Below are 24,102 nucleotides of genomic sequence, written 5' to 3' on the forward strand. Positions count from 1 at the left end.
GTGCGACTTCGATACCTGCAAGGCTGCAGTTGAATGAGTCAGAGGGATTAAGGGACCACTGAGGCGGTTGAGACTTGCTATAACTTTAACTTGCTTTAGATAAGGGAGTGGGGACACGGAAATGGGAGAAGAGAATCTAAATCTCCTAATAGCATAATTTTTAATGGACCATAGCGCAGAATTCCAAGGGCTTGCCAGAAGGGCATTTCTCTACGTTTCGGAAAGAGCACCAATCGAGCGCCTAAGAAAAGGCTGCCCACAACCCCGAGTCTGGGACACCGGTGCCCTCTATCTTCTACCTGGACAAGCGGCACTATCTCACGCTGGAGGGTCAAAAATGCAATCGTGGAGTTGAATTGACGGGTTTTTCTTCTTGTTTTTTTTTTGACCCGGTATCTGAGACGTCTTTTCAAAACGCTTGCGGATCTGAATAAATAGTCGCTTTTACCCCCCCAACCTCCCGCCCCTTAAAAGAACCTGGGAGAATGACAATAGATGCCTTGGATAAATGAATAATGCACCTGCCGGGTTGTCACCGTAGAGCGCTGCAGAGGCAGCTATGTTTTCAGCACCGATAATACAATATCTTTCCCATTTAGCAGATAAATAATTTGGGATAGAAAAACCCCAAGGTATTTTCAAATTCCTGCTTGAAAAAAAACTACTTGGAAAAAAATGGTTATCTTTCTACATTGCTCCACTGTCCTCCGAAAGCAAGCAGCCTAACCTACCCCAATTCATTATTAAAGTGAATAATAAGCACCTGAAGGAAAAGCTTACAGTTGATTCCCAAATATGCCAATCCTTTCAATTAATTACCATTTAAGGAATCAGGAATCTGTTGGCAAAGCCCCAAACTGCTAAGATTACATAACACTAAATAATAAACCAGAACTTACATGCTGCAGTGACTGGCTTCACAGATCAAAGTTTGACTATCAAAGCCAAATCAACCAAGAATTTAGCCATTACTCATTTAACTCCAATTCTAACGCTCCTATAAAAATGGTTCCATGGCAGTCCCACAAATGGTTCGTTCAAAAATTATTTTCTGATATCCTTTGTCACTAGCACTCAGGAAATGGGCACTGAGTTGAACTAACAAAAGCTCTGTAATAATTCAGCAAGGTGATTTGGGAAAGGCAGTGAAAGCTGCACATAAATTGTTGATAAAAGGTATGTTTATTCCCAACTACACTGTTGGATTTTTCTTTTGACATTTTTTAGAAGCTAACATTGTAAAAAATCCTACAGAAAAATATTGGGCTTGAGTTTCTGCTCCCCAGTTCTGTTCCATTAAGTGGAACAGAATAGTTCCTTTAATAGTCCAGGTGTTTCTCCTCTTATTCTTCATATACATTTATTTCATGAAAGAATGATGCAACTGTTCTTACTGGAGAAAATGAATTATTGTCCCTGATGCTTTTCCGATTTCTTCTGTGGAAAAGCATATAATACATTTGTTATGTAAGTCTTGAATTTTTCAGATGTACAGTGTATGTACTAACTAAAGTCAGTCACCATGCCCTGGTCACTTCCCATCTTGATTATTTCAACGCGCTTTACATGGGGCTGCCCTTGAAGAGCATCCGGAAGCTCTAGTTGGTGCAAAATGCAGCGGCCGGTATGGTTTTCTGCAGACCCCGGTGTGCACATGTGTCACCTCTCCTGCAGGAGCTGCATTGGTTGCTGATTTGTTTCCGGGTGCATTTCAAGGTGCAGGTTGTCACCTTTAAAGCCCTTCATATATGTTTAGTGCCTGTTATCTGAGGAAACATCTCTTGCCAGTCACATCTACCTGACTCAATAGAACGAGGAGGAAGGGAATGTTGCGGGTCCCACCCCTGAGGGAGATACACCTGGTGGGACCCAGAAGAAGGGCCTTCTCCATGGTAGCTCCCTCTCTCTGGAATATCATTCCCCCAGAGATTAGAATGGTCCCCCTCTAGCACTCTTCTGAAAGGCACTAAAGACCTGGTTTTCACAGCCGGCCTGGGGAGCCCAGAGAGGGGTGGAGCCCATCAACTGGCTAGTGTGATCTGTTGTCGGGGCTGGGGGTGGGAGTTGGTTTTTGTTTTTTTGTTTTGTTTTTTGTTTTCCCAAATTTTGTCCAATTGTTTACTAATTTATTTGATTCTTTTTGTTAGTTTTTATTGTTTTTTATTCTTATTTTTTGTTTTAAATATGGTTTTACATTGTGTAAGCTGCCTCGAGTCGCCACTGGCAAATAGGTGGCAATATAAATTAAATAAAGACTTTTGAAAGTCCAGGAAAGGAAAAATTATGGTACTGATCATTTGCAAAGATTTCACCAATTGAGGAGTCTGGCTAATAATTATTAATGTATCAGGCTCAGGATTTTCAACCGAAAATTGTAATGAAATAAAAGTATGCACAGTGATTCCCATATTATCTACTGAAAAAATACATTTCACACATATCAAATTTGAAATATTTTTACTTTTGTAAAAAATAAATATTTTATACACAGAGGCCGTGAAGACGTTTACAAGAGCACACTTACAGCTAACATTAACTGTGGTGTTTAACTGATTTAACAGTACAAGAAAAGTTGCACTACTTTCAAATATATCACATACAGAACATAAAAATATGTACTTGAATAAAACACAGGCTGTATTTTGACATAACTCAAAGACAACTAGAAAAACAAACACAAAACTTAGCAAGGTATACAGATCAGTCAGCCGTCAGATATGTATTTATCTCACTTGCCTTCTACTTCTACTACATTGTTCAGATGGGTCATAAAGTTAATACCTTACAGCAACCAGTGCAAATGGGGGACAATTCTTGCAACTTCAAATGTGAGCATCACTTCTTAATAGTATGACAGGCATCTTTTATGATTACATTAGTAAGTGCGTTGGGCTTACCTGAAACACATCTTCTAGTTGTACGGAAAGAGAATCCAAAGCGTGGGCTGTCTCCTGCTTCCTTGCTTAAAGATGGAATCAATCAAAGTTTAGTCCAGCCCCCTTTCCACTGCGCATACCCAGGTTTTGATGAAGGCTGATGATTGACTTGGAGAGTTCTTGGTGCTCTTTCTTGACCGTTCCATGCTCAGGAATAACTATCCCAGGGTGGGATTTGGATTCTCCTCCCGTATAACTAGAAGATGCGTTTCAGGAAATCCCAACGCTCTTTGTCAGTGGTACAGGTCAGAGAATCCAAAGCGTGGGACATACCAGAGCTAATTGCCCTAAGGGTAGGCCAACTCCTTGTACCGAGCTGCCATCTCTGTGTGAACTCTTTGTAGCACCCTCATTCCAAAGGATGCTTCTGCTGATGCAAATGTATCCAGTTTATAATTTCTGATGAATGGAGATGGCAATGACCACGTTGCTGCTCTACAGATCTCTTCAATCGAGGCCTGTTTGTTCCATGCCACTGATGTGGCTTCACTCCTGGTTGAATGTGCCGTTATTGCAATGATTGGCTTTCACAAGCTTTTGTGACACATCTCCTGAGCCATCTGCCTATGGTTGATGATGAAACCTTTTGTCCCAACAAACTTGGTCTAAATGAAACGAACAATGCCTCCGTTTTTCTAATGGGCCTTGTTCTCTTAATATAAATCCGTATAGCTCTCCTAACATCCAAGGAGTGCCACTTCCTTTCTAGGCTATGGACCGGTTCCGGGCAGAAGTCTGGTAGTACTAACTCTTGTGCTCTATGGCAGCAGTTGCCAACTGGTGGGCCGTGGCCCACCGGTGGGCTGTGAGAAAATTTGGGTGGGCCGCAGAGAAATCTCACCCCCAGAGCATCCCCCAAAGCAATTAATCCAGGCTATGCAGAAACACATGGCTGCTCAGTATTTTTCCTTTTTCTGACCATCATCTGTTTTGCTGTGCTGGGAGATTAAGCTAGGAAGCAGGAAATGGTTGGATTTCTTGCTTTCTAGCTCAGCACAGCCGAACATCCCTTAGGACTGAAGGTTTGCTTGCAAGCAAATTGAGTGCAGACTCACGGCAAGCAAATTTGAGAGACTGAGCTAGCCGATGGCAGATTCAATATTTAAAATTAAATATTTACATACATGGTGTGTTGTGAGTTTGCTTGCTAGCAAATTTTATGAGTTTGCTTGCAAGCAAATTTTATGTGACAGACTGAGCTAGCCAATGGCAGATAGATAGATTTTTGAATGAATCTGTGATTCTGTGAGCAACTCAATCTGCCTGCCTGCTTTGCCTGATTTTGGGTAAAAGTTGCTCTTTTTTTATAAAAAAATCAATATTTATATATTTATAATATTTACATATAAACCATGCCCAGCTAGTCACATGACCACCAAGCCACACCCACAAATTAGGCCACACTCACAGAACCAGTTACTGGTCCCTGGGATCTAAAATTATGAGTTTGGTGGTCCCTGAGGTCCAAAAGTTTGGCGACCCCTGCTCTATGGAACGTAGAATTGATCTTTGGGATAAAGGTCGGGTCTAATCTTAATACTACCCTTTTTGGGTGGATTATACAGAGGTCCTCCCTCTCAGATAATGCTGCCAATTCTGATATTCCTCTGGCTGATGTAATGGCTATTAGGAAGGCCACCTTAAGGGTGAGTGAGGGTAGTCCTACTGACCTCAGCGGTTCAAAGGGCTCACGCATGAGTGCCCTTAGCACCCTTGTCAAGTCCCAAGTAGGGTACCTGTGTATCACTGGTGGCTTTAGATTGGTTGCTCCCCTGATGAACCTTTCTGAAGGTCTCCCAGCCTCTCTGGGTTCCTTTGTGCTTTGCTCTCTGCTCAGGTGGGGGCAGGTAATTCCTGATCTTCCGGGCCTGCCTCAGTTTCAGAAAATTCAGCCATAATGTTTCCTTTGTCTTTTGCTGATAGCTGCCCCGTTTATGAGTATGCTCAGACCGGCCTGAGTATGGACTCTAGCCTCCCTTTCTCCTGGGTAGGTTTGTGTGGCTGTGTTGGAAGCTCACTCAGCCTAAGACTGAGTTTGCCCCAATTAAAGAGTGCGCTGGAGGCTTTGTACGGCTTCTGGTTTGGTTTAAAAAAGGCTCTGGGAAGGCCGAGTGTTAGTTAATCTGCCCTCTTTCTCTGCTTGCCGATCTAGAGTCTGCCCATTCTTACTGAGGCTGCTGCCGCTTGTCCTCTTAATAACAAACAGCTACGTGGGGCTTTCCCATCTTGGGATGAGGTTCCGGCTCTTTTCTCCTATGAGCTGTTCAGAGCATCCAGTGGTGGGAGGTGCTTCAGTCTCTGCATTCATAGGCTGAGCTTGATTTGTGAAACGCTCCTCCTCCTCCACGTGACTCCTCCTCAGCGTTCCCAGTTTTTGCACAGCCTCATGCGAGACAGGCAGTGCTTTCGATGTTTCCTTGACCGAAAGAAGAATCTTAGCTCGTGTCACAGCAGGTTTGATTGCAATTCGGTTTTTTTGTCTTTAGCCTTCTTCTTAATCCTTAATTAGTCTGAGAGTTCTGTTTAAGGGAAGCGCTGTTGCGCCCGCAAAAAAGGCGGCGGGAGGCTTTTGGAGCTGCTCTGCACCACCTCCCTACAGCCAAATTTCCTTTACCTCTGCCAGTTTGGTTGCCGCTATGCCTTTAATTCTGTTTCTTTGCTAGGGGCTTGATTTTTCGTTTAAAAAAAAAAAGAGGTTAAACTGAGTCGTATCGTCTTTACCCCCTCTCCGAACGCCGTTCCTTTCAGTGGGGAAGTTAATTAGCGTTAATTTCCCCTTTTCTCCGCTGTTTCGTTAATTTGAGAGCTCTGGCTTCGTTTGCAAGGCAGGAAGCTGCCGCTGAGAAGCGCGCGAAACTGCTGGAGGCCATTTTGAGTGCCACCTCGTGGCTGCGTGCCTGTCTGCTATTCCTGAGCTGTGTGAGGTATTTTCTGCTCGAAGCAGCAGGATCCCACCAGGATTCTGAGAGCAATTTTACCCTCATTTTGGCTACTTGCACTCGAGGATAATTACTTCGCGTTAAAAATCTTTGGCTTAACCCTCACAGCTTTATCCTCAGTGGCACAGCAGCAAGCACCTAGGCTTGTGTCCATCTGTGCATGGAAGCTGCTGAAGGCTCTTACAATCATCAACCCAGGCCTTAGGCGTTGGCAATTTGGCTAATTGGATTATACATTAATCTTGGTTGTTCACTTATTAATATTGGAATATATATATTTCACTGCTCATAGGAGCAATTACAAAAGCAATTGTAGTAATAATATTATAATAATTATTACAATTATAATAATCATTCATGGTAATAAACTATTTGACAGTATAATATTTTAATTTCAATAAAATATTATTACTGAGTTACGACTCATTTTATATATATATATATAGACAACAGTAAAAAGAAAAAAGAAAAAGGGGGGCAATAAGAACTTTATCAGGGCAACCGTTCTTGACTCAGATTGGACCCTGGGCATGCCAACCGCCTTGTCTACATTTTATATTCAATTACTGTTATTCTAATTTTAATCAAAATGGCAGATGGTAGCACCTCTCAGGCCCCTTGCTTGAAGGCAAAAGCCAAATCAAAACACAGAGGAAATTCTAAAGCCTCAGAAAGGGACGCCTTAAGGCTCCATAAGGCCTTACAAAAGCAAATAGACAGGCATACTCGAGAGACCCACACTGTATCACAGGGTGTCTCCTCTTCTAGTCCGTCAGTTTCTTCACATTCTCCTCCTCCCCTAGATCTCTCCCTTTCATCCAGGCACAGCTTGACTCCACAAGGACAACAGGTCCAAGGGTCTGAAACATTGACCAGACGGGCTCCTGAAGCCACATTCACTCCGGCAGCCGCTGGTCTTCGCCAGGGTGACAGTTTCATTGAGGAGGTCCCAGAAAGGATGAAAGCCTGGATGGAGCTGGCTATTCGCCAAGGGATTGCAGCAGGGCTCCAACACGCTGTAATGTCCAGACCTTACCCTGTGGCTACCGACCAAGAGTCCCAACCGCTGAGGTCACTGACCAGGTCGGAGCAACACCAGACCCAGGTACATTTACAGGGGGAGACCCTCCTCCAAGAGCCGGAGGAGGAGGAGGAGGAGGAGGAGGAGGAGGAGGAGGAGGAAGTAGACCAAATCATTCAAATGGCCAAGTCTGAATTGGGATCAATGCACGATAGCGAGCCCCTGTCAGAGGTAGACCCCTTAGAAGGGGAAATGTCTGATGATGAATGCTCTACCTCTGATGCTTGGATCAGAGATACGGTTAGATTCGGCCTCGCGCTGGAGTTTAGATCCACTCCCCCAGATTCCTTCATGTCATACCCTCCTTCCAGAGACCCGATCAAGTATAATCTCATGGATTCCGCTATCCAACATCTACTGGATATACGAGCCATCCAACCAGTAGCTGCCAATCAACGAGGGCAAGGTTTTTATTCACATCTTTTCGTTGTGCCAAAAAATTCGGGGGGGTGGAGAGCGATAATAGATTTGAAATGTCTCAACCGTTTCTTAGTATATCGCAAATTTAAAATGCATACCCTCCAATCAATATTACTGGGCATCAGGAAAGGGGACGTGCTCATGTCCATAGATTTGACAGAGACGTACGTGCACATTGCTGTTCGGCTTTCCCATTATAAGTTTCTGAGATTCTGCTACAATAACCACCATTTTGAATATGTGGCCCTCCCATTCGGATTAGCCTCTGCCCCCAGGACCTTCACCAAGGTCTTCGCAGAGCTAGCTGCCCACCTCAGGAACTTCCCTGTCTGCCTCCAGTGTTATCTTGATGATATTTTGATCTTATCTCCTTCCGCCCATCAGGCAGTCATAGATACTCAGAACACATTACTATCCCTACAAGGGCATGGCTTCTTAATAAATTGGAAGAAGAGTTAATTAACACCATCGACTCGGATAATTCATTTAGGGGCGGTCATAGATACGGTGGAAGGCAAGGTTTATCTGTCACCAGTTAGACTAAATAGCATTCAAAAATTAGTTAAGGAGATAAGGTTGCTTAAGAGGGTGTCCTTAATGGATCTATCAAAATTGTTGGCCAAATGATCTTATGTATTTCTATTATCCCTTGGGCCCGCCTCCACACTAGATCCCTCCAGTGGTTCCTGCTACCGTACCAGCGATCCGGCCAAAGCAACTCCAAACACAAAGTCAGGGTTCCACCCAAGGTGCTCATGTCTCTCCTCTGGTAGTCCAAACCGGTTATCAACAGAGGCTGTCTCTTCAAGGAGCCACAAAGGCTCACCATCACCACAGATGCCAGTCTGTTTGGATGGGAGCTCACGTCCAGTCACTCACAACCCAAGGCCGATGGTCCGACATAGAACAGTCATGCAGCATAAACTGGCTGGAACTTCGCGCAGTACACCTGGCCCTTCGCAACTTCCTCCCCCAGGTACGCGGTCAGCACATACTGACAGACAATGTAACAGCCAAAGCTCACATAAACAAACAGGGGGGCACACAATCGAAACAGCTAATGCGGGAAGCAGAGCGCCTGTGTCGCTGGGCGGAGAACAACCTACTTTCCATCAAAGCAGAACACATTTCGGGTCTGTCAAATACACAGGCAGACTGGCTAAGCAGGGCCACCATAGATCAATTGGAGTGGCGCCTCCACCCATCCCTGTTTCAAGAAGCAGCACGGACATTTGGTCAGCCGGTGGTGGACCTATTTGCTTCCCCTCTCAACACTCAGCTCCCGAGATTTTTTTCCAGGTACCCATACCAAGGGGCGGAGAATTTCAACTCAGCTCCGCTGTCGATGGCCCCCAGGGCTCCTGTATGCATTCCCTCCACTTCCGCTGGTTCCCAAGGTCATCCAGAAGTTACTAGACGAGAGAGCGGAATTACTTCTAGTAGCGCCTTATTGGCCCAGATGGCCATGGTTCGCAGACCTCCGCACTCTCTCGGTAGCCCCCCCAGAGAATCCCGTCAGACAGAATCTCATTAACTCAGGGGCCCCTTCAACATCCGGACCCTCAATGGTTACAATTGACCGTCTGGAGGTTGAGCGGAGTGGTTTGAAGAGCGAAAAGCTCTCCAACAGAGTTATTGAAACTATTTTAGCCGCCAGACGCCCCTCAACAATACGCATTTATAATGCCACATGGTCCACCTTCTGCAAATGTAGTAAGTTTCAAATTGATCCTGCCTCTCCTTCTGTCGCTCAGATTCTAGAGTTTTTACAGGAAGGACTTGATAAGAGGTTGTCACCTAATAAAAAGGTGACAGGCAGGTGGCGGCCTTGGCATCAGTTCTCACTTGCGAGGGCCTCAGTTCTCTTTCACATCATCCACGCATAAGGTCTTTCCTTCGAGGAGCCACCAATTTACGCCCGTCAGCAGTGCACCGTTATCCCACCTGGGACCTTACAAGGTCCTTGTCGCTCTCACTAAGGGACCGTTCGAACCTTTGAAAACGTCAAGTCTCCAATTTCTGATGTACAAAGTAGTTTTCCTTGTAGCGATCACCTCCGCTTGTCGTATCTTGGAAATTGCAGCCTTGTCTGTCAGACAAGATCTCTGCGTGTTTCATGCTGATCAAGTGATCCTTCGTCCTGATCCCATATTTATGCCCAAGGTCAATTCGGCTTTTCATAGAGCACAAGAGCTTATTCTTCCAAATTTTTGCCCCAGACCATCACAGGGGATAGAAAGACAATGGCATAAGCTTGATGTGAGGCGTGTGAATCTATATCAAGCGTACAGCGGCTTTCAGGAAATCGGAGGCTTTATTTGTGTCTTTTCAGCCCAATACTCAGGGTTACAAGGTCTCACCATCTACGATAGGTTGTTGGATACGGGCTGCAATAGCAAAAACATATCAGACTCAATCTCTGCAGGTGCCTAGGGGCATAACAGCTCATTCAACAAGGAGCGCAGCAACTTTAGCAGCTTGGGCCACACAGGCACCAATAACTGAAATCTGTCGGGCCGCGACTTGGGCTTCCCCATCGCCCTTCATTAGACATTATAAAATTGATGTGTTTGCCTCTGCTGAGGCTTCCTTTGGCAGAAGAATTCTGCAATGGTCCACAGGGACCAGGAGGAGATTCCAGACCAGACGGAGTCCCTCCCGTAGGACAGGGCAAGCTTTGGTATGTCCCACTACTGGATGCTCTGAACAGCTCATAGGAGAAAGGGCGTTGGTACTTACCTGACATGCCCGTTCTCTTTGAGCTGTGAAGAGCATCCAGCCCCACCTTTTTTTCCATCTGGTGGGGTCCTGTTTCGGCCAATGAACTTTTTAGAACATGAGGAGAGCGCTTATTTCTCTCGTCTTCGTCAAAACTGGGGAACGCTGAGGAGGAGTCACGTGGAGGAGGAGGAGCATTCCACAAATCAAGCTCAGCCTATGAATGCAGAGACTGAAGCACCTCCCACTACTGGATGCTCTTCACAGCTCAAAGAGAATGGGCGTGTCAGGTAAGTACCAACGCCCTTTCGCTTACTCACGGTTTGCTGACTTTCACTCTTTCTCTTTTCTCCAAAGCGTTGATACTATATTTTCTATCTTTCTTTCTGAGCACTCTCTCCTCATGTCCTCTTTGCATGAAGACAGAATCAAAAACTGGACATGTGCAGTGGAAAGGGGGCTGGACTAAACTTTGATTGACTCCATCTTTAAGCAAGGAAGGAGGCGGCAGCCCATGCTTTGGATTCTCCGACCCGTACAACTGAGAATAAGCATGCTGCTTATATTTAGATTTAAATTATCTGGACTGTACTACAAAAGGATACCAGAAAGGAATCCTCACAAGAATAATTACATGGTACACATCAAAATAGTATTTGCTCTAACCTTTCTGCATTTCAAAACAGATCAACTGCTGTTTAGATTAACAATTATTTCAGTGCTGCACCCAAACAATCTCAAAATTAGAATTAGTGCTTACAAAATTCAGCAACTCTTGATGTATTCAGAAGTTAAATTTATAAAAGCATTAGAATATATATAGAAGAGAAAGAGAAATGTATAAATGTATAACAAATGTATTAGAACTGAACAGTTAATAGCCAAAATTATTGTCTATTATTGGAAAAAATAATACTGTCCATGTTTAAAATGTAAATTAAAATACAATCAATTAAAACCTTCAAATCTTCAGACATGCCCAAATAAAATGTGCTGCAAATATATAAGCACCTGAAGATTTTATATTTCCAGTGTCAATCTCACTTTATATTTTTGATAAAACAAATAATTGATATTTATCCATTATAAGTCTGACAAAAATAGTGCTGTTATCTGGCTTCCAACATCATCCTCTTTTAGTATTCCACTTCTAAGTCTAAAATATTAAATTTGACCCATTCATAAAATATTGAAAACTACTACTATATTGTCATTTATCAGCCTTCCATCCTTCTGAGCTCAGTAAAATGAGGACCCAGATCATTGAGGTTATATGCTGACTCTGTAAACTGCTTAGAAATGGCTGTAAAGCACTGTGAAACAAATGGTATATAAGTCTAAGTGCTGTTGCTATTGGTGGAGATTTCTTAAAGAAATTATAATTTCAGAATTCAATAGAATAAAACAATTAAAAGGACAAATGCAAAAATTATTCTTGTTTCATCATATTCACAGAATGAACTATTTGTTCCTTACTCTAATATCTGTTCTAATTGCTGTATACATAAATGTTTCCTAAACTTCATATTTTATGTATATTCAGTTGCACATTACAATTCAATATATCTGCCTCATTGAGTGCAATGTTTACTGCACTCTTTTTCACCGTGTGAAAATGTTCATTTATAGAAGTAGCTGAATTACTTTCAGCATTATGGCACATCAAATAGTATGTGCCTCTATCCCTCTTTAAATGAAGATTTGAAACAACTGCAGGAATTGCAGTGATCATCTCAGTGCTCTGGTGAGCTCATATTTGTATTGGAAATGAATTAAGAAATAAGAGCTAGATTTCTGTATTTTTCAGATGTTAGAAATCATTATACAGTAATATATAAATTCAGAGCCTATAGTCAAAACATAGGTTATGCAATTAGTGCACATTTTAATAATATTTAATACCATTAAAGTTGCACTGCAAGTGATTATCATCAATGCTCTGGCATCCTCAGCACTTCAGAAATTCAAAACTTCATTCCACCAAAAGCTGTACACTATCAGTCTGTTTCTGTGGTTGCTGCTGGTGGTCATATTTCCTTGCTAGAAAATAAATACATTTAGATATTAGGCTGTAATCTGAATGTATTGCTAAAAGTGATCCACACAGCATAAATAGGGCTTATTACCAAAAAACACATACCAGGATTGCTTTCTAAATTTTTATTGAGGTTCAAATCTTGTATTGGTGGAAATAACAAACTGTAGTGTAAGTTTATCAGTTTCCAATACATTTTGGATCAAAATTAATCATTTCTCACAACTACCAAATGTAAATTTTTAATCATGAAAACTTATAGCAAATTGTAATAGCAGCACCAAGCCAAAGAAGATCTTTAGCAGTTATAAACTATATAGGAATAAAAAATATATAAATATATTGTTTAGTTGGGACATCAATCTACTATTAGGTTTGATTTTAATACTATACATGCAATCTTTTTGGGATAAAAGAGGGATACCTATTCTAAGAACCAATAAAGAAAGCTGCTATTGAGCAAGGTACCACCTATTCTACAGGTTTGGAAGGTTTTTTTTTTTTTGCCAAAGTGTAAAACCTTATTTTTGTCACCATTGAATTTCATTTTGTTGGATAAGGCCCAGGGTTCAAGTTTGTTAAATTCCTTCTGGAACCTGAGCCTATATTTTGGAGTGTTAGGTACTGTTTAATGTCATCTGCAAATTTGATGAATTCCCCTTCTATTCCCTCATCTAAATCATTTATGAAATCACTGAACAGTACTGGGCCTAAAACAGAACATTGAGGTACTCCCCTGTATACTTCTCTCTATATAGATGTGGGTTCCATTAACAACTACATGTGGAGTTTGATTAGTCAGCCAGTTATGAATTCATCTGAGGATGCAGTCTAATCCATTTTTTTCTATATTACTAAAGAGAAGGTTGTAGTCTACTTTATCAAACGCCTTACTAAAATCTTTTTATGTCTATAGCATTTCACTGGTATACAAATTTAGACACTTTGTCAAAAAGTGTATTCAGTTTTATCTGGCATGATCTATTTTTCACAAAAAAAAAAATAGACTTCTGGTTATAACTTTGCTTGTTCCTGGGTGTTTGCAGATTCGTTGCTTATCTTTTTCCAGGATTCTCCCAGGTATTGATATCAGGCTGATAGTTCTACAGTTTCCTGTATCCATTTTTTTTCCTTTTTGAAGATGGAAACCATGTCAACAGCTCTTTTTGAATCTTCTGGTAGTTCCCCAGTGCTCCAGCATCTTTGAAAGATGGTTCAGTGGTTCTGAACCAGCTCTTTCAGAATTCAGAGTCTGCCCGCTCTTTCAGAATTCTGGGGTGTAATCTGTCCTGACCTGGTGATATGAACTCATCTAGAGTGAATAGGTGTTCTTTTACTGATTTCTTGCCTATTTTGATTTGTATTCCTAATCTGTCTTTTACAGTACTGTTTTTGAGAGTTTGGATTGTTTTTTCTTTTTGTGGAAAGATAGATACAAAGAATGATTTAAGCAGTTCTGCTTTCTCCCTGATGCCAGTCACCTCCTTCCCATCTCCTACTATTAGTGGGCTGATAATTTCCTTTAGTTTTTTTTATGTTTTTATATATTGAAACAAACTTATTTATTGTTAAAATTCACTGCAAATCTTAGTTCATTCTGAGCTTCAGTTTTCATATTTGCAGTTTGGATTTATGTGCTGATATTCTACCTCAGTTATATGCCCCTCTTTCTACTTTTTATATCTGTCCTTTTATCAGAGTTTTTTGTGCAACCATGATGGTTTCTTCAGGAATCTCTTATTCCCCACCCCACCAGTAGTATTGGGTTAAACTAGGTTTTTATAATTTCATTTTTCAAAGTTTCCCAAACTTCTTGAATTGTTTTCCCCTTGAGGATTTCCATCCATGGAATCCTTTCAAGCATTCTTTGTTGAAATCAGCTTTCTTAAAGTTCAAGACTCTTGTTTGACTTTTTTCTATTGCCTGAGCTTGAATTGAGTATCAATATTGCCTGGTTGCACCCCCGCTTCCAAAATTCCTGTAACTTCTGTCATTTCATCTCTGTTAGTGAGAACTAAGTCCAGTATGGCTGACTCTCTAGTTTCCTTCTGTATTTTTTGGGAGACAAAATTGTCTGCTAGTTTCATCAGAAAACTGTTTGATCTTCCACTAGGTGCAGAGTTTGTCTCCCACTTAATATCAGAATAGTCAAAATTTACCACATTGTGGTGTGCATCCTGCACACTGTAGCGAACTACAAGTTAATATTTATTACAGCCAGAAACCAGACACCAGAGCAAATATTTATTACAGCCAGAGTTAAAACACTTAAGGAATATGCACTTAAAAATTATAGAATAAAGTAGTGAATAAAAGATAAAATCCATAGTAAAATCACTATTTAGCATCCGTCAGTTACACATGAGCAAATCACAGCATGTCCTAACTATACCATAATATCAATCCTTAAACTGTGAGACTTGTAGTCATTAAATACTAAAATGCAAAAGAGTATATAGTGCAAAAGGGTTTGCTTCATTAATTGTGTAAAATAGCTATGATGAATCACATTTCCAACAAATTCCCAATGCTGCGACACAGAATCTAGCCACTGCACTGTAATTACAGTCTATTCGTCCTTAAGCAGCCATTGGAAATTCGTAATGTTGGAATGGCCAGGATATCTATCAATTATTGGGAGATATGTTTTCGTTAATATCTCAATAAAATAAGCATTGAAGAAGTATGTGTCAAAGAGTCTTCACCTCTCCTGAGCCACAGGGACAGTCTTTTAATCAATGGTATCTTTTTATATTTGCTATGCAGGAAGGCAGATGGAAGCACATGACACCTTGAAAGCGAAAATGCTTTCCGGTGGTTCACTGTCTCCAACTGGCTAGGATAACTGGCATGAGAAATAACAAATCTAATAGATTCTGGAGCCAAAAACAATGGAGGTTTCCCAGCTTGCCTCTCGATGTCCTCTACCCTTTGTCACAAGTTTTGTTTTGCTTGGTCATAGTCCAACTTGAGTATTGAGGCTGGAGAAAAGCCTAATTTTGGACTCAATAGCCTTGATCCATGAAGAGAATTTATCTTGGAGGACTAATGGAGCAAGGCCTTGTGGGGAAAAAAGTTTTAGCCAAAGATTTAAAGAAGCTGTATAGATTCTTACTTCGACTTTTATTAATCCTGTCTCCAGGCACAGAAGTAAGTGCGTTGAGAGACAATGCATTATCTAGAAAAATATATCTGGATTGAACTGTTTCCAACTGTGTGAAACACTAAGCTGAGGGTCCGGGCAAGATTCTGTAAACAAGCTATGCTAGCAACTTGGCTTGAAAGAGCTTAATTGTGGCAGGAACGTAGTATCCTCCCTTTGTGTGGAAAAAAATTGAGAATAGTGTTTGCTGATCTTTGGCCAGAGACTTATTAGCCTGTAATTAGCAGGGTCTCTGTTTCTTGTTTTAAAAATTGGGACAATTGCCATGATTCTACTGGTCATGTCCCAGACAATCCTCTGGGACATGACCAGTAGAGTCAATATAAGTGAATAGTGCTGCCAGGACTGGAATCCACCATTCCATATTATTCTCCCCCATGTATTATTTACTTTATTTATATAACATATAAAAATTCCATTTCAATCAGTGTGTTGTCTGGGTGCAATTGTTTTTAGGCAATTGTAATCAAAATGTTTCCAATAACATTCATCAAAATAACATTAATACTATAATAAAAATAATATTTAGCTTGTCCATTTTAACAGATTTCCATTTTAATATTTATCCTTTTTATGTCTCTACATTTCTAACTTCTATTTTTATTGTCTAACCATTGATAAAATAAGTCCCATGTCAAAAAGTATTCAGTTTCTTCTTTGTCCTTAATAGTAAGCATTAGTCTATCCATTTCTGCACATTCTAGTATTTTCTTAATTACACTCTCATCTGTCAGGATCTTGTCACACTTTCATTGTTGAGCATAGACAATTCTAGCTGCAGTTAATACATGTAAAATCAAGCATACAGTCTCTTTGTCATATTTTTCTGGCAGAATACCCAATAAAAATATTTCTGGTATCATGTCTATATGCTGTTTTATCATTTTTACCAACCAAGTATGTATTTTCGTCCAATATTCTCTGGCTTTTGGACATGTCCACCAAGTATTGGCAATATGAACCAGGTATTTGATTACATTTCCAACATTTAGCAGATCTATCCTTATACATTGTTGCCAGTCTTGTTGGAGCAAAGTGCCATCTATAGAACATTTTGTACAAATTTTCTTTATATGCAGTTGACATAATCAATTTCTGCCATTCTGCCATTCTATTGCATATCCAAAATTTTTAGTCTTGCAACATTTTCAAATCTATTCTTGCTTTTTTCCCTAACCAGATATATCTTAATATTATTTTATTTACTTCTTCAAAGTATTTTCCCTCAAATTTTATTGGAATTGTTTGAAATAGTCTTGGAAAACTATTCATTTATATAGTAGCTATTCTTTCTGTTAATGACAATTGCAGATCTTTCCATTTCTCCAAATCTAGTTTAATTTGTCACATCAGTTTCATGTAATTGTCCTCTTTAATTATTGTACATTTTGCTGTTGTTCCTAGATATTTCACTTTTTTGACTATCTGTATATCAATTCTTTCCATCCATAATATTTTTTGTGTGAGATTTTTAACCAAAATCTTTTGTCTTGTCTTTATTTATTTTCAGTTCTGCAACTTCCCCTTATTCTTCTATCTTTCTAATTAACTTCAGTCCAGTTTCTAATGGGTCTTCTAATATAAAGACCAGTCATCTGCAAACTCCTGTAGCTAGTAGTTCCCTCTTTTTTAATTTCCATTCCTTTTATTTCTTCATCTCGTTGAATATTTCTGGCTAATATTTCCCGAGTCAGTATAAATAGCAGAGGGACATCCCTGTTTAGTGCCTTTTTTTATATCAAAGTTCTCCATCATGTCCCCATTTACCATCACCGTAGCTGATTATTTGTGATTTATTGCTTTAACCATATTAATAAATCTCTCCCCAAAGTCCATATACTTTAATACTAACATAAATTGCCAATTAATATTATCAAATGCTTTCTGTGCACCTAGAAAAATCAATGACATTTGTTTTTCAGGGTATGTTTCATGATAGTCCAATGTATTTAAAATTATTCTCATGTTATTTTTAATCTGTCTCTTTGGCAAGAATCCATTCTGATCTAAATGTATAAATTCATTCAAATACCTTTTTAATCTCTCTGCTATTATAGAAGCATATATTTTATAATCTGCATTCAATAGAGATATTGGTCTATACTCTTTATCTGCTTTAAATCTGAATCATCTTTTGATATAAGAGTAATATTTGCTTCCATCCATGAATTTGGTATTTTTGCTTCTAGCAGAATTTCATTATAAACTTCCAGCATCACTGGGCCTAATATATCTTGTTAATTATTTATAAAATAATGCCGGTAGCCCACCAGGCCCTGGTGTTTTATTGTTCTTTTGTCTCTTAATTGCTTCTGTCAATCCCATCATGGTTATTTGTTCATTCAACATAGCTTTAATTGTTTTGGGTACTTTAGGAAGTTCAGATTGTTCCAAATATTGCATTTTACTTTCTGGAAGGCGAAGCTGATGTTGTGGTGATACAGTGAACTCTCCACAGGGCTTGATGGAAGTTTGCCGAATTCCTACTGCCAGAGGGTCCAGAGGAATCTAAGCCACCCTGGATGGGTGGTGAAGAAGACAGGACACTCTGTAGATCACAAGGAGATAGCAAACTCCTTGTTTGATGGCCATTGCATTCCTGGCTGAGGCTGTGACAGCCCAACTGCAGAATAATGAGTGAAGATTGAGGGGGAACAGTGTGACGACTGGGTGAGAATTTTCCAACTTCTGTTGAGGAATTTGTTCCTTTTAAAATTGGTTTGAGTGACAGTGGGACTGTAAAAGAATGGGGTTGATTTGTCTCACATCCACCCAAGAAAAGTGGCGAATAAGCACAAAGCTGAAATAGATCCAGCTAAAAAATTTAAACTATTTGAACTATCTGAGAGAAATAAATATTAAAAGAGGAAAATTGGACTGGTTATTCTATGACAATATTAATTGGATTTTATTGAACCAAAACTTTTTTAAAAAATACAAAACTTGGGCCCTGGACCCCCTAAAAGAAAAAAAAAAAAGACTTGGCTTATGTTAAAGGAAGTTAAAGGAGAAAAGTAGAAGAGAAATAGAGCAACATGGTCGGAAAAAACAGAGTGAAAGTGAAGAAAAGAAAGTGAGATTAACAATTGACCTTGGACAGTTTATTGAAAGAACATTATTACAAGACTTAAACTGCCTGCACCCGGAAACTGTTTACAGAGAGAACTGCAGAGAAAGAGAATGGAAACAGTGTAAATTTTAAACATTTGGACTGACTGGATATGGATCTTATAAACTGAGCAACTAAACTGGAAAATCATAGAAATTGTTTATAAAGCAAGTAAAGATTTTTATCCTTCAGCTCTCCTTTTTGATGATTTATAATTTGTTTGATACAATCTTGGGGTTTGGTGGGCCTTTGTGGATTACAATTTATCAAAAAGAAAACAACCTTTTTGAAGAGAACTTTGTACATTGCATATCTTGGCTTTGTGAAATGTAACAGCTAAAAGGGTGAAGTGACTTGAGGTAGAAATGAAATAGTTGGATTGCTTCAGGTGTATTCTTCTAAGTTGCGTATTGTGAAGTATTGTATTGTTTGATTTATTATTGATTGTCTCTGTTAAATAATTATTACTTAAAATATTTTATTACTTAAAATTATCAAAATGACAAGCAATACAAACTTAAGCAAAACAGGGAGAAAAATGCATTATCTACAACATCAGCATCAAGCCCAGCAAATCAACGCTTTAAAGACAACATGTTGCAGAATGAAAAATTAAATACTTTTCAGTCAGAAATGAAAACTATGTTCCAACTACTACAAGAAGCCATGGCTAAGAATCATGATGATTTGGCAGATAGGATGCAAAAAATGGAACAAAAGATGGACCATAAAATAGATAACATCCAGCAAATAATCACTAAAAACGAATAACGGATTCAGAAAATGGAAGAGAAGACAGAGCAGACAGAGCAAACAGATAAGAAAGTAGAAGAGATGGATTACAGGTTGACTAAGGTAGATAATGAGCTATAGTGAAGAAGAACACAAAAGATTAGAATCAGAATTACAGAAAGAACCACAAAAAAAGAAATTAAAAAATCAAATAGATTTAATAAAACACAAAATGAATCTATTAGAAAAAGATGAACTGGCACTTTTTCAAAACTTTTTTGAAAATGCGAATAAACCAGGAAGATGATTGGCATATAAACTGAAAAAAAGAGAGGGGAAAATGATACATTAATAGATGAGAAAGGGATTCTTTATTATCAGAATGAGGATAAAAAAATAATAGTAAAAGAATATTATGGGAAACTATATAATCAGGAGAAAATTCCAGGAAAAAAACCCATTCCATATTATTCTTTAATAGTTCAACAGAAATGAAGTCAGCTCTTGGGAGACTTCCCGGTTCTGAGTTGGCCAATAAGAGCTTAAATTTTAGACTCTGAAACTGAGGACCATTCAGGTAAATCCTTCATTTTATAACTTATTTTCTCTCTGCAGGGATCTTCATACATTCTCCAAAGGTAAAGTTCCCAGGTTGTAGGAAGTATATGGGAGTCTAAACGGGTAAAAATTCAGTCAAGAGTGGCAGGCTATTACATGCCAGAATAGAAAAGAGTTCTTTCTCTTTGCTGCTGCAATAAGCTGTACTCAGGAAGACCTTATCTTAAGGTCTCAACTTAAATGCAATTAATTGCTTAAATTGTTTTTTGAGTGTGAGATGATGTTTAAGAGTTGTTTTACTGCCATTTCCACCCTCAGTTTTGTGCATCTTTTATGCCAAGGTAAGAGCTGTTTTGGCTTCTACAGTCCTTGTCAAAATTTGGAGGCAATGCAAGGCGTCTTTGGAAGCAATGAAGGCCTCTTAACTTAGAAATTAAGCTCAAGTGCTAGTAGTGATTGTAGCTTATGAACTAGGTTTTTATATAGTTCTAGTAGCTAACTGATTAGCAAACAATTCATCTATTTCCTCTGTTTGGCTAGGTGGTCTGTATTATACATTATGGCAATGACATTCCTTTTTTATTTTATATTGCCATATTTTTTGCACTATAATATGCACCTGACCATAAGACACATCTAAGTTTAGAGGAGGGGGGGAACATATTCCGCCATTGTTGCCTCCCTCCGTGTCATTGTTGCCTCCACACACTGTTACAAAGATAAATAGCTTTGCACATACTATTACCACCATCACTCATTAGCATCAGAGAGTAATTATTTCCAAACAGCCCAATATTGATTAAGCATACACAGAATGCTGAATACTGGAGGTAGAGATAGAGGGGAAATAGAGAATTTTAGAAAAGAAAATGGGTTGGATTCTAATTTGCAGGACCAGATATTTCAATAATTTATAAATATCCAATTTAGGTATTTTTTAAAGATGTTCTAGAGATCTCTCTGATGTCATTTTAACATCCATTTCTCAGAACCATGTTATAATGAAAAATACCATCCCAATTATGCAAATAAACAGAATAAAAAGAAAAGCATCAGAAACACATGAGTGATAAACTCCGCTTCTGTACATTTCTGATCAGTATAAAATGTAGGGTATGCATGAAAGGTCATTAGCAATCCTACAATCTGTAAGATTTCATTACCTTCATGATCCATACACATTACAGTTCCATGAGTAGAAGAGCAAAAGGATCATAACCCTAGAGCAGGGGTCTCAAACTCAATTTACCTGGGGGCTGCTGGAGGCAGAGTCTGGGTGAAGCTGGGCCGCATAAGGGATTCCACAAAAAACGTTGTTAAAAAAATATCCTCAAATGTCATCAACAGTTAATGATTTCTCCAATACATGAACTGTCCTGAACACATGAATGGAACATTGAATGAAGATCATGAACAGTTCCTCAGAACATGGCTTCTCCAGCTTACTCCTTGCTGCCAGAGACTTGACAACGCTTTCTCTCACATATCTGAGCCACATTTGGCTTGAGAGAGGAGGCACTTGAGACCCTCAGTATGGCTTGAAGATGATCATCAGTAAGTCTGGACCTGTACTTAGACTTGTTAAAGTTCAGGGTGGAGAAGAAGCCACGACAAGGAATGGCGGGCGGGACTTCCTTCAGAGGTCCGCACTAATATTATACTTTCATATCATGGTGGGGGCCACAGGATATCGTCCTGCGGGCCGCGAGTTTGAGACCCCTGCCCTAGAGCATTAAATGTTTTTACATTCAAAATAATAGTAACTTCAAGTGGAGCAAATGTCATGAGTCAGATTTATGTTTCATCACATATATTTAGTATCATTTTTAAAAATGGGATCTATAGCTTATCCAAACCTTAGTAGTGTCAAAGTAAATATATTTTACTTACCAATAGAATACATCTCTAATTGCTGCCGAAGACGGACTTTTTTCATGCTGTCATAAAAATTTGGTTCAGATGGTATTTCTACAGTTGGAGGTAGTGTAAAAATCCTCATAATCTTCCTCTTATTTCTGAAGCCCAAAAGGAATAGAAAAACATAATATAAAAGCAGATATATTTTCCTTAATAGTAAATGAATGAAATTAGCATCTAGTCTTAATTTCTACAGCAAAGAAATAGAAATGCAACTGGAATTTCAATTAGGAGTGGCAATGATTATCTCCAATTTCCTGTGAAAGCAAATGTTACCATCACTGAAAGATGTAACTATAAAAATTAGGCTATGAATGTTTAAATGTCACTTGATAGAAAGGCTTCCTGCTCACTGCATTCTAACACCCATTATTTCATGCAAAGGCCACTAACAGACATTTATATCCTATGAAGAGACAAAGTGTTCACCTAAACGTGAAATGCATAGGTTCAGTATTTAGACGTGTACTCAGCATGGACATGAAAGTCAGTGTAAATTAGTTGTTATCAGCTTGTATAGATCTTTTGAATGAAACGTCAGTCCTGCAAAGTTTTTCAATTATAGCAAGGTCATGAAGGTGCTTATGTCTGCTTCTTTGGTTGACACTCAAATAGCTAGTACAGAGACTCCTCAAAAGGAACAATAATATGCAGGAAATGTTTCAGAAACGGAGTCTGTAAACTAAGAACTATCCAATTCAAATCTCATATGTTACAAATTGTCCAAGACTTTCATGCATGATTTATTCTTTCTTCTAATACCAAGTGAGGAATCAACATTAATTAGATTATATTACATTGCAGCAAGATAAGATGAAATATTTTGAAACTTTGGCTGAAATCAATAATTAACAGCTTATTGTTTCATCTTTTTGACATTCTGCTTGCAGATGTTACTGTTATTCATAAAGTTGTATACTGTTTCTTTCAAAGAGATTTATTTTAACACAATAGCAATAATGATTTTTTATTTTTATGAAGTTTATTTTTAACATTAGCTAAACACTTACCCTAGCCTAACTTATTGAAAAGGCAATAAGTTAAAAAATAAGGAAAGCACAAAACTCTTAAGAGCATAAATTATTCAAGTTAGTTGAAAAAAGTCACACAATATTCATAGTAAACATTTATTTGAACATATCTATGGAGATTCTCAATCATCCAGGTCATTGTTGTCCCAAAGGTGTTTCAGCAGAACTGAAAAAGCTTCTTGGATGAGAAGCAACACATCTTCAAGCAAAAATGAAGAAAGTCCAGTTGCCTTTTGAAAAAGCACCTTTGGGACATTTATTTGAACGACAAATTGTGCCAAGGAATGCCTTCATTTTCTTTATATTATTATTATTATTGAAATATTTATAACACTGAATCAGACTTAATTATGAGCAATAAAAATTTAGTCATCATCATAAAAATGCACTGATAGGAAGGGATTACTATATGGTGAGATGTGAAGTGCTGAGAAAAAAACAGGATTTTTCCCAAATTAGGCAGGCATATTATATAAACAGAACATATTTCTCTCCCACATCCTTCCTCTAAATCCCTAAATAAATAAATAAAACCTATTTTATTCACAGAAGTTCCTGTTTTGTTGCCACTCCAATGCTGACAATTTGCAAACGTGAGCCCAGAAGCACGGACCCTAAATCTCGAGATAACCAATTGCTGATTCAACAGCCAGTATTTGCAAGCCTAGCCATATAGCCAGAAAATTTGTAACGTTATTGCCAGAACCTTTGGCAATATCGCAACTTTCCATTAAGTCCAGGAATCGTCTAGGAAAAGTACCCAACATCGATAAACCGCGGATTAGAAAGCCGAATCTCCCAATCAGAATTCAGTAAGAAAATGGTTTCTCAGCCTCCGCGCCTACAGAAGTTTAATCATCTAACAGACTTAGACGCTTAGTATTCTTAATCAATATACAAATAGGAGTTACAGAAGTCACTTCTTTCCCCGTTGAGATTCCCACCTGCGCGCGTACACCAACAGGGCCAAGCTGGCCAACACCGCCAGTAAGTAAATGTTGGTGGCTTCATTCCAAGCCTCGTGTACTGAATAGTCCATGGCGGCTACACCACCCCCACCACTTTCGCCCAGCGCCCGGGCACCGGCCATAGGGAATAAAGGAAATCGCAGACTGCCGACCCCCAAGCAGGAAACTAGACGTGATCTCAGACCCTTCAGACGCTTCCAGATCGAAAACAAAGGCTTGGAGGGAAGGATGGATCCCTACGCACTTCTCAGCTTCCGGGTTGACTTAACGCCGTAGCTTGTGATGAAAACGAAAGTCGAGCAGTTCGCCGGGAGCTTTGCGCAATTGCGACGTAGTATTACCATTGGGTTTTTTTTTTTCTTATTCACTCGAATCACCCTCCAGGCATCCCAAAGAACTCTCTTTAAAAAACAAGCAATGATTTTTCCCGTGTCAGCTCTTTCCTGCGAAAAAATGGAAGGGTTTGAGTGTTCGAAAGGGCAAAATGTCTTAATA

General features: G+C 39.3%; 1 protein-coding gene across 3 annotated transcripts; it reads right to left on the bottom strand.

Moving 5' to 3' along the window:
• Positions 1 to 1,315: 1,315 nt before the first annotated feature.
• On the bottom strand, positions 1,316 to 23,895 carry SMIM19 (small integral membrane protein 19). 3 transcript variants are annotated; one of them, XR_015745706.1, is made up of 4 exons: positions 23,584 to 23,895; positions 21,582 to 21,706; positions 11,997 to 12,134; positions 1,316 to 1,437 (listed from the first exon to the last, which is right to left on the bottom strand). XR_015745706.1 is itself a non-coding variant. In XM_026686516.2 (3 exons), exons 1-3 carry the CDS (start codon positions 23,727 to 23,729, stop codon positions 12,067 to 12,069), a joined length of 339 nt encoding a protein of 112 aa, XP_026542301.1. In that variant the 5' UTR covers positions 23,730 to 23,895; the 3' UTR covers positions 2,443 to 12,066. The 3 variants fall into 3 exon arrangements, 1 of the variants encoding a protein (XP_026542301.1); XR_015745705.1 differs by lacking the exon at positions 1,316 to 1,437 and adding an exon at positions 2,443 to 3,428 and having other exon boundaries at positions 3,682 to 12,134; XM_026686516.2 differs by lacking the exon at positions 1,316 to 1,437 and having other exon boundaries at positions 2,443 to 12,134.
• Between the last annotated feature and the right edge of the window lie 207 nt (positions 23,896 to 24,102).

The sequence above is a fragment of the Notechis scutatus genome, chromosome Z (assembly GCF_049901735.1).
Source record: "Notechis scutatus isolate UNSWTSFEM ecotype Mainland chromosome Z, rNotScu1.2, whole genome shotgun sequence".
Classification (NCBI taxonomy): Eukaryota; Metazoa; Chordata; class Lepidosauria; order Squamata; family Elapidae; genus Notechis; species Notechis scutatus.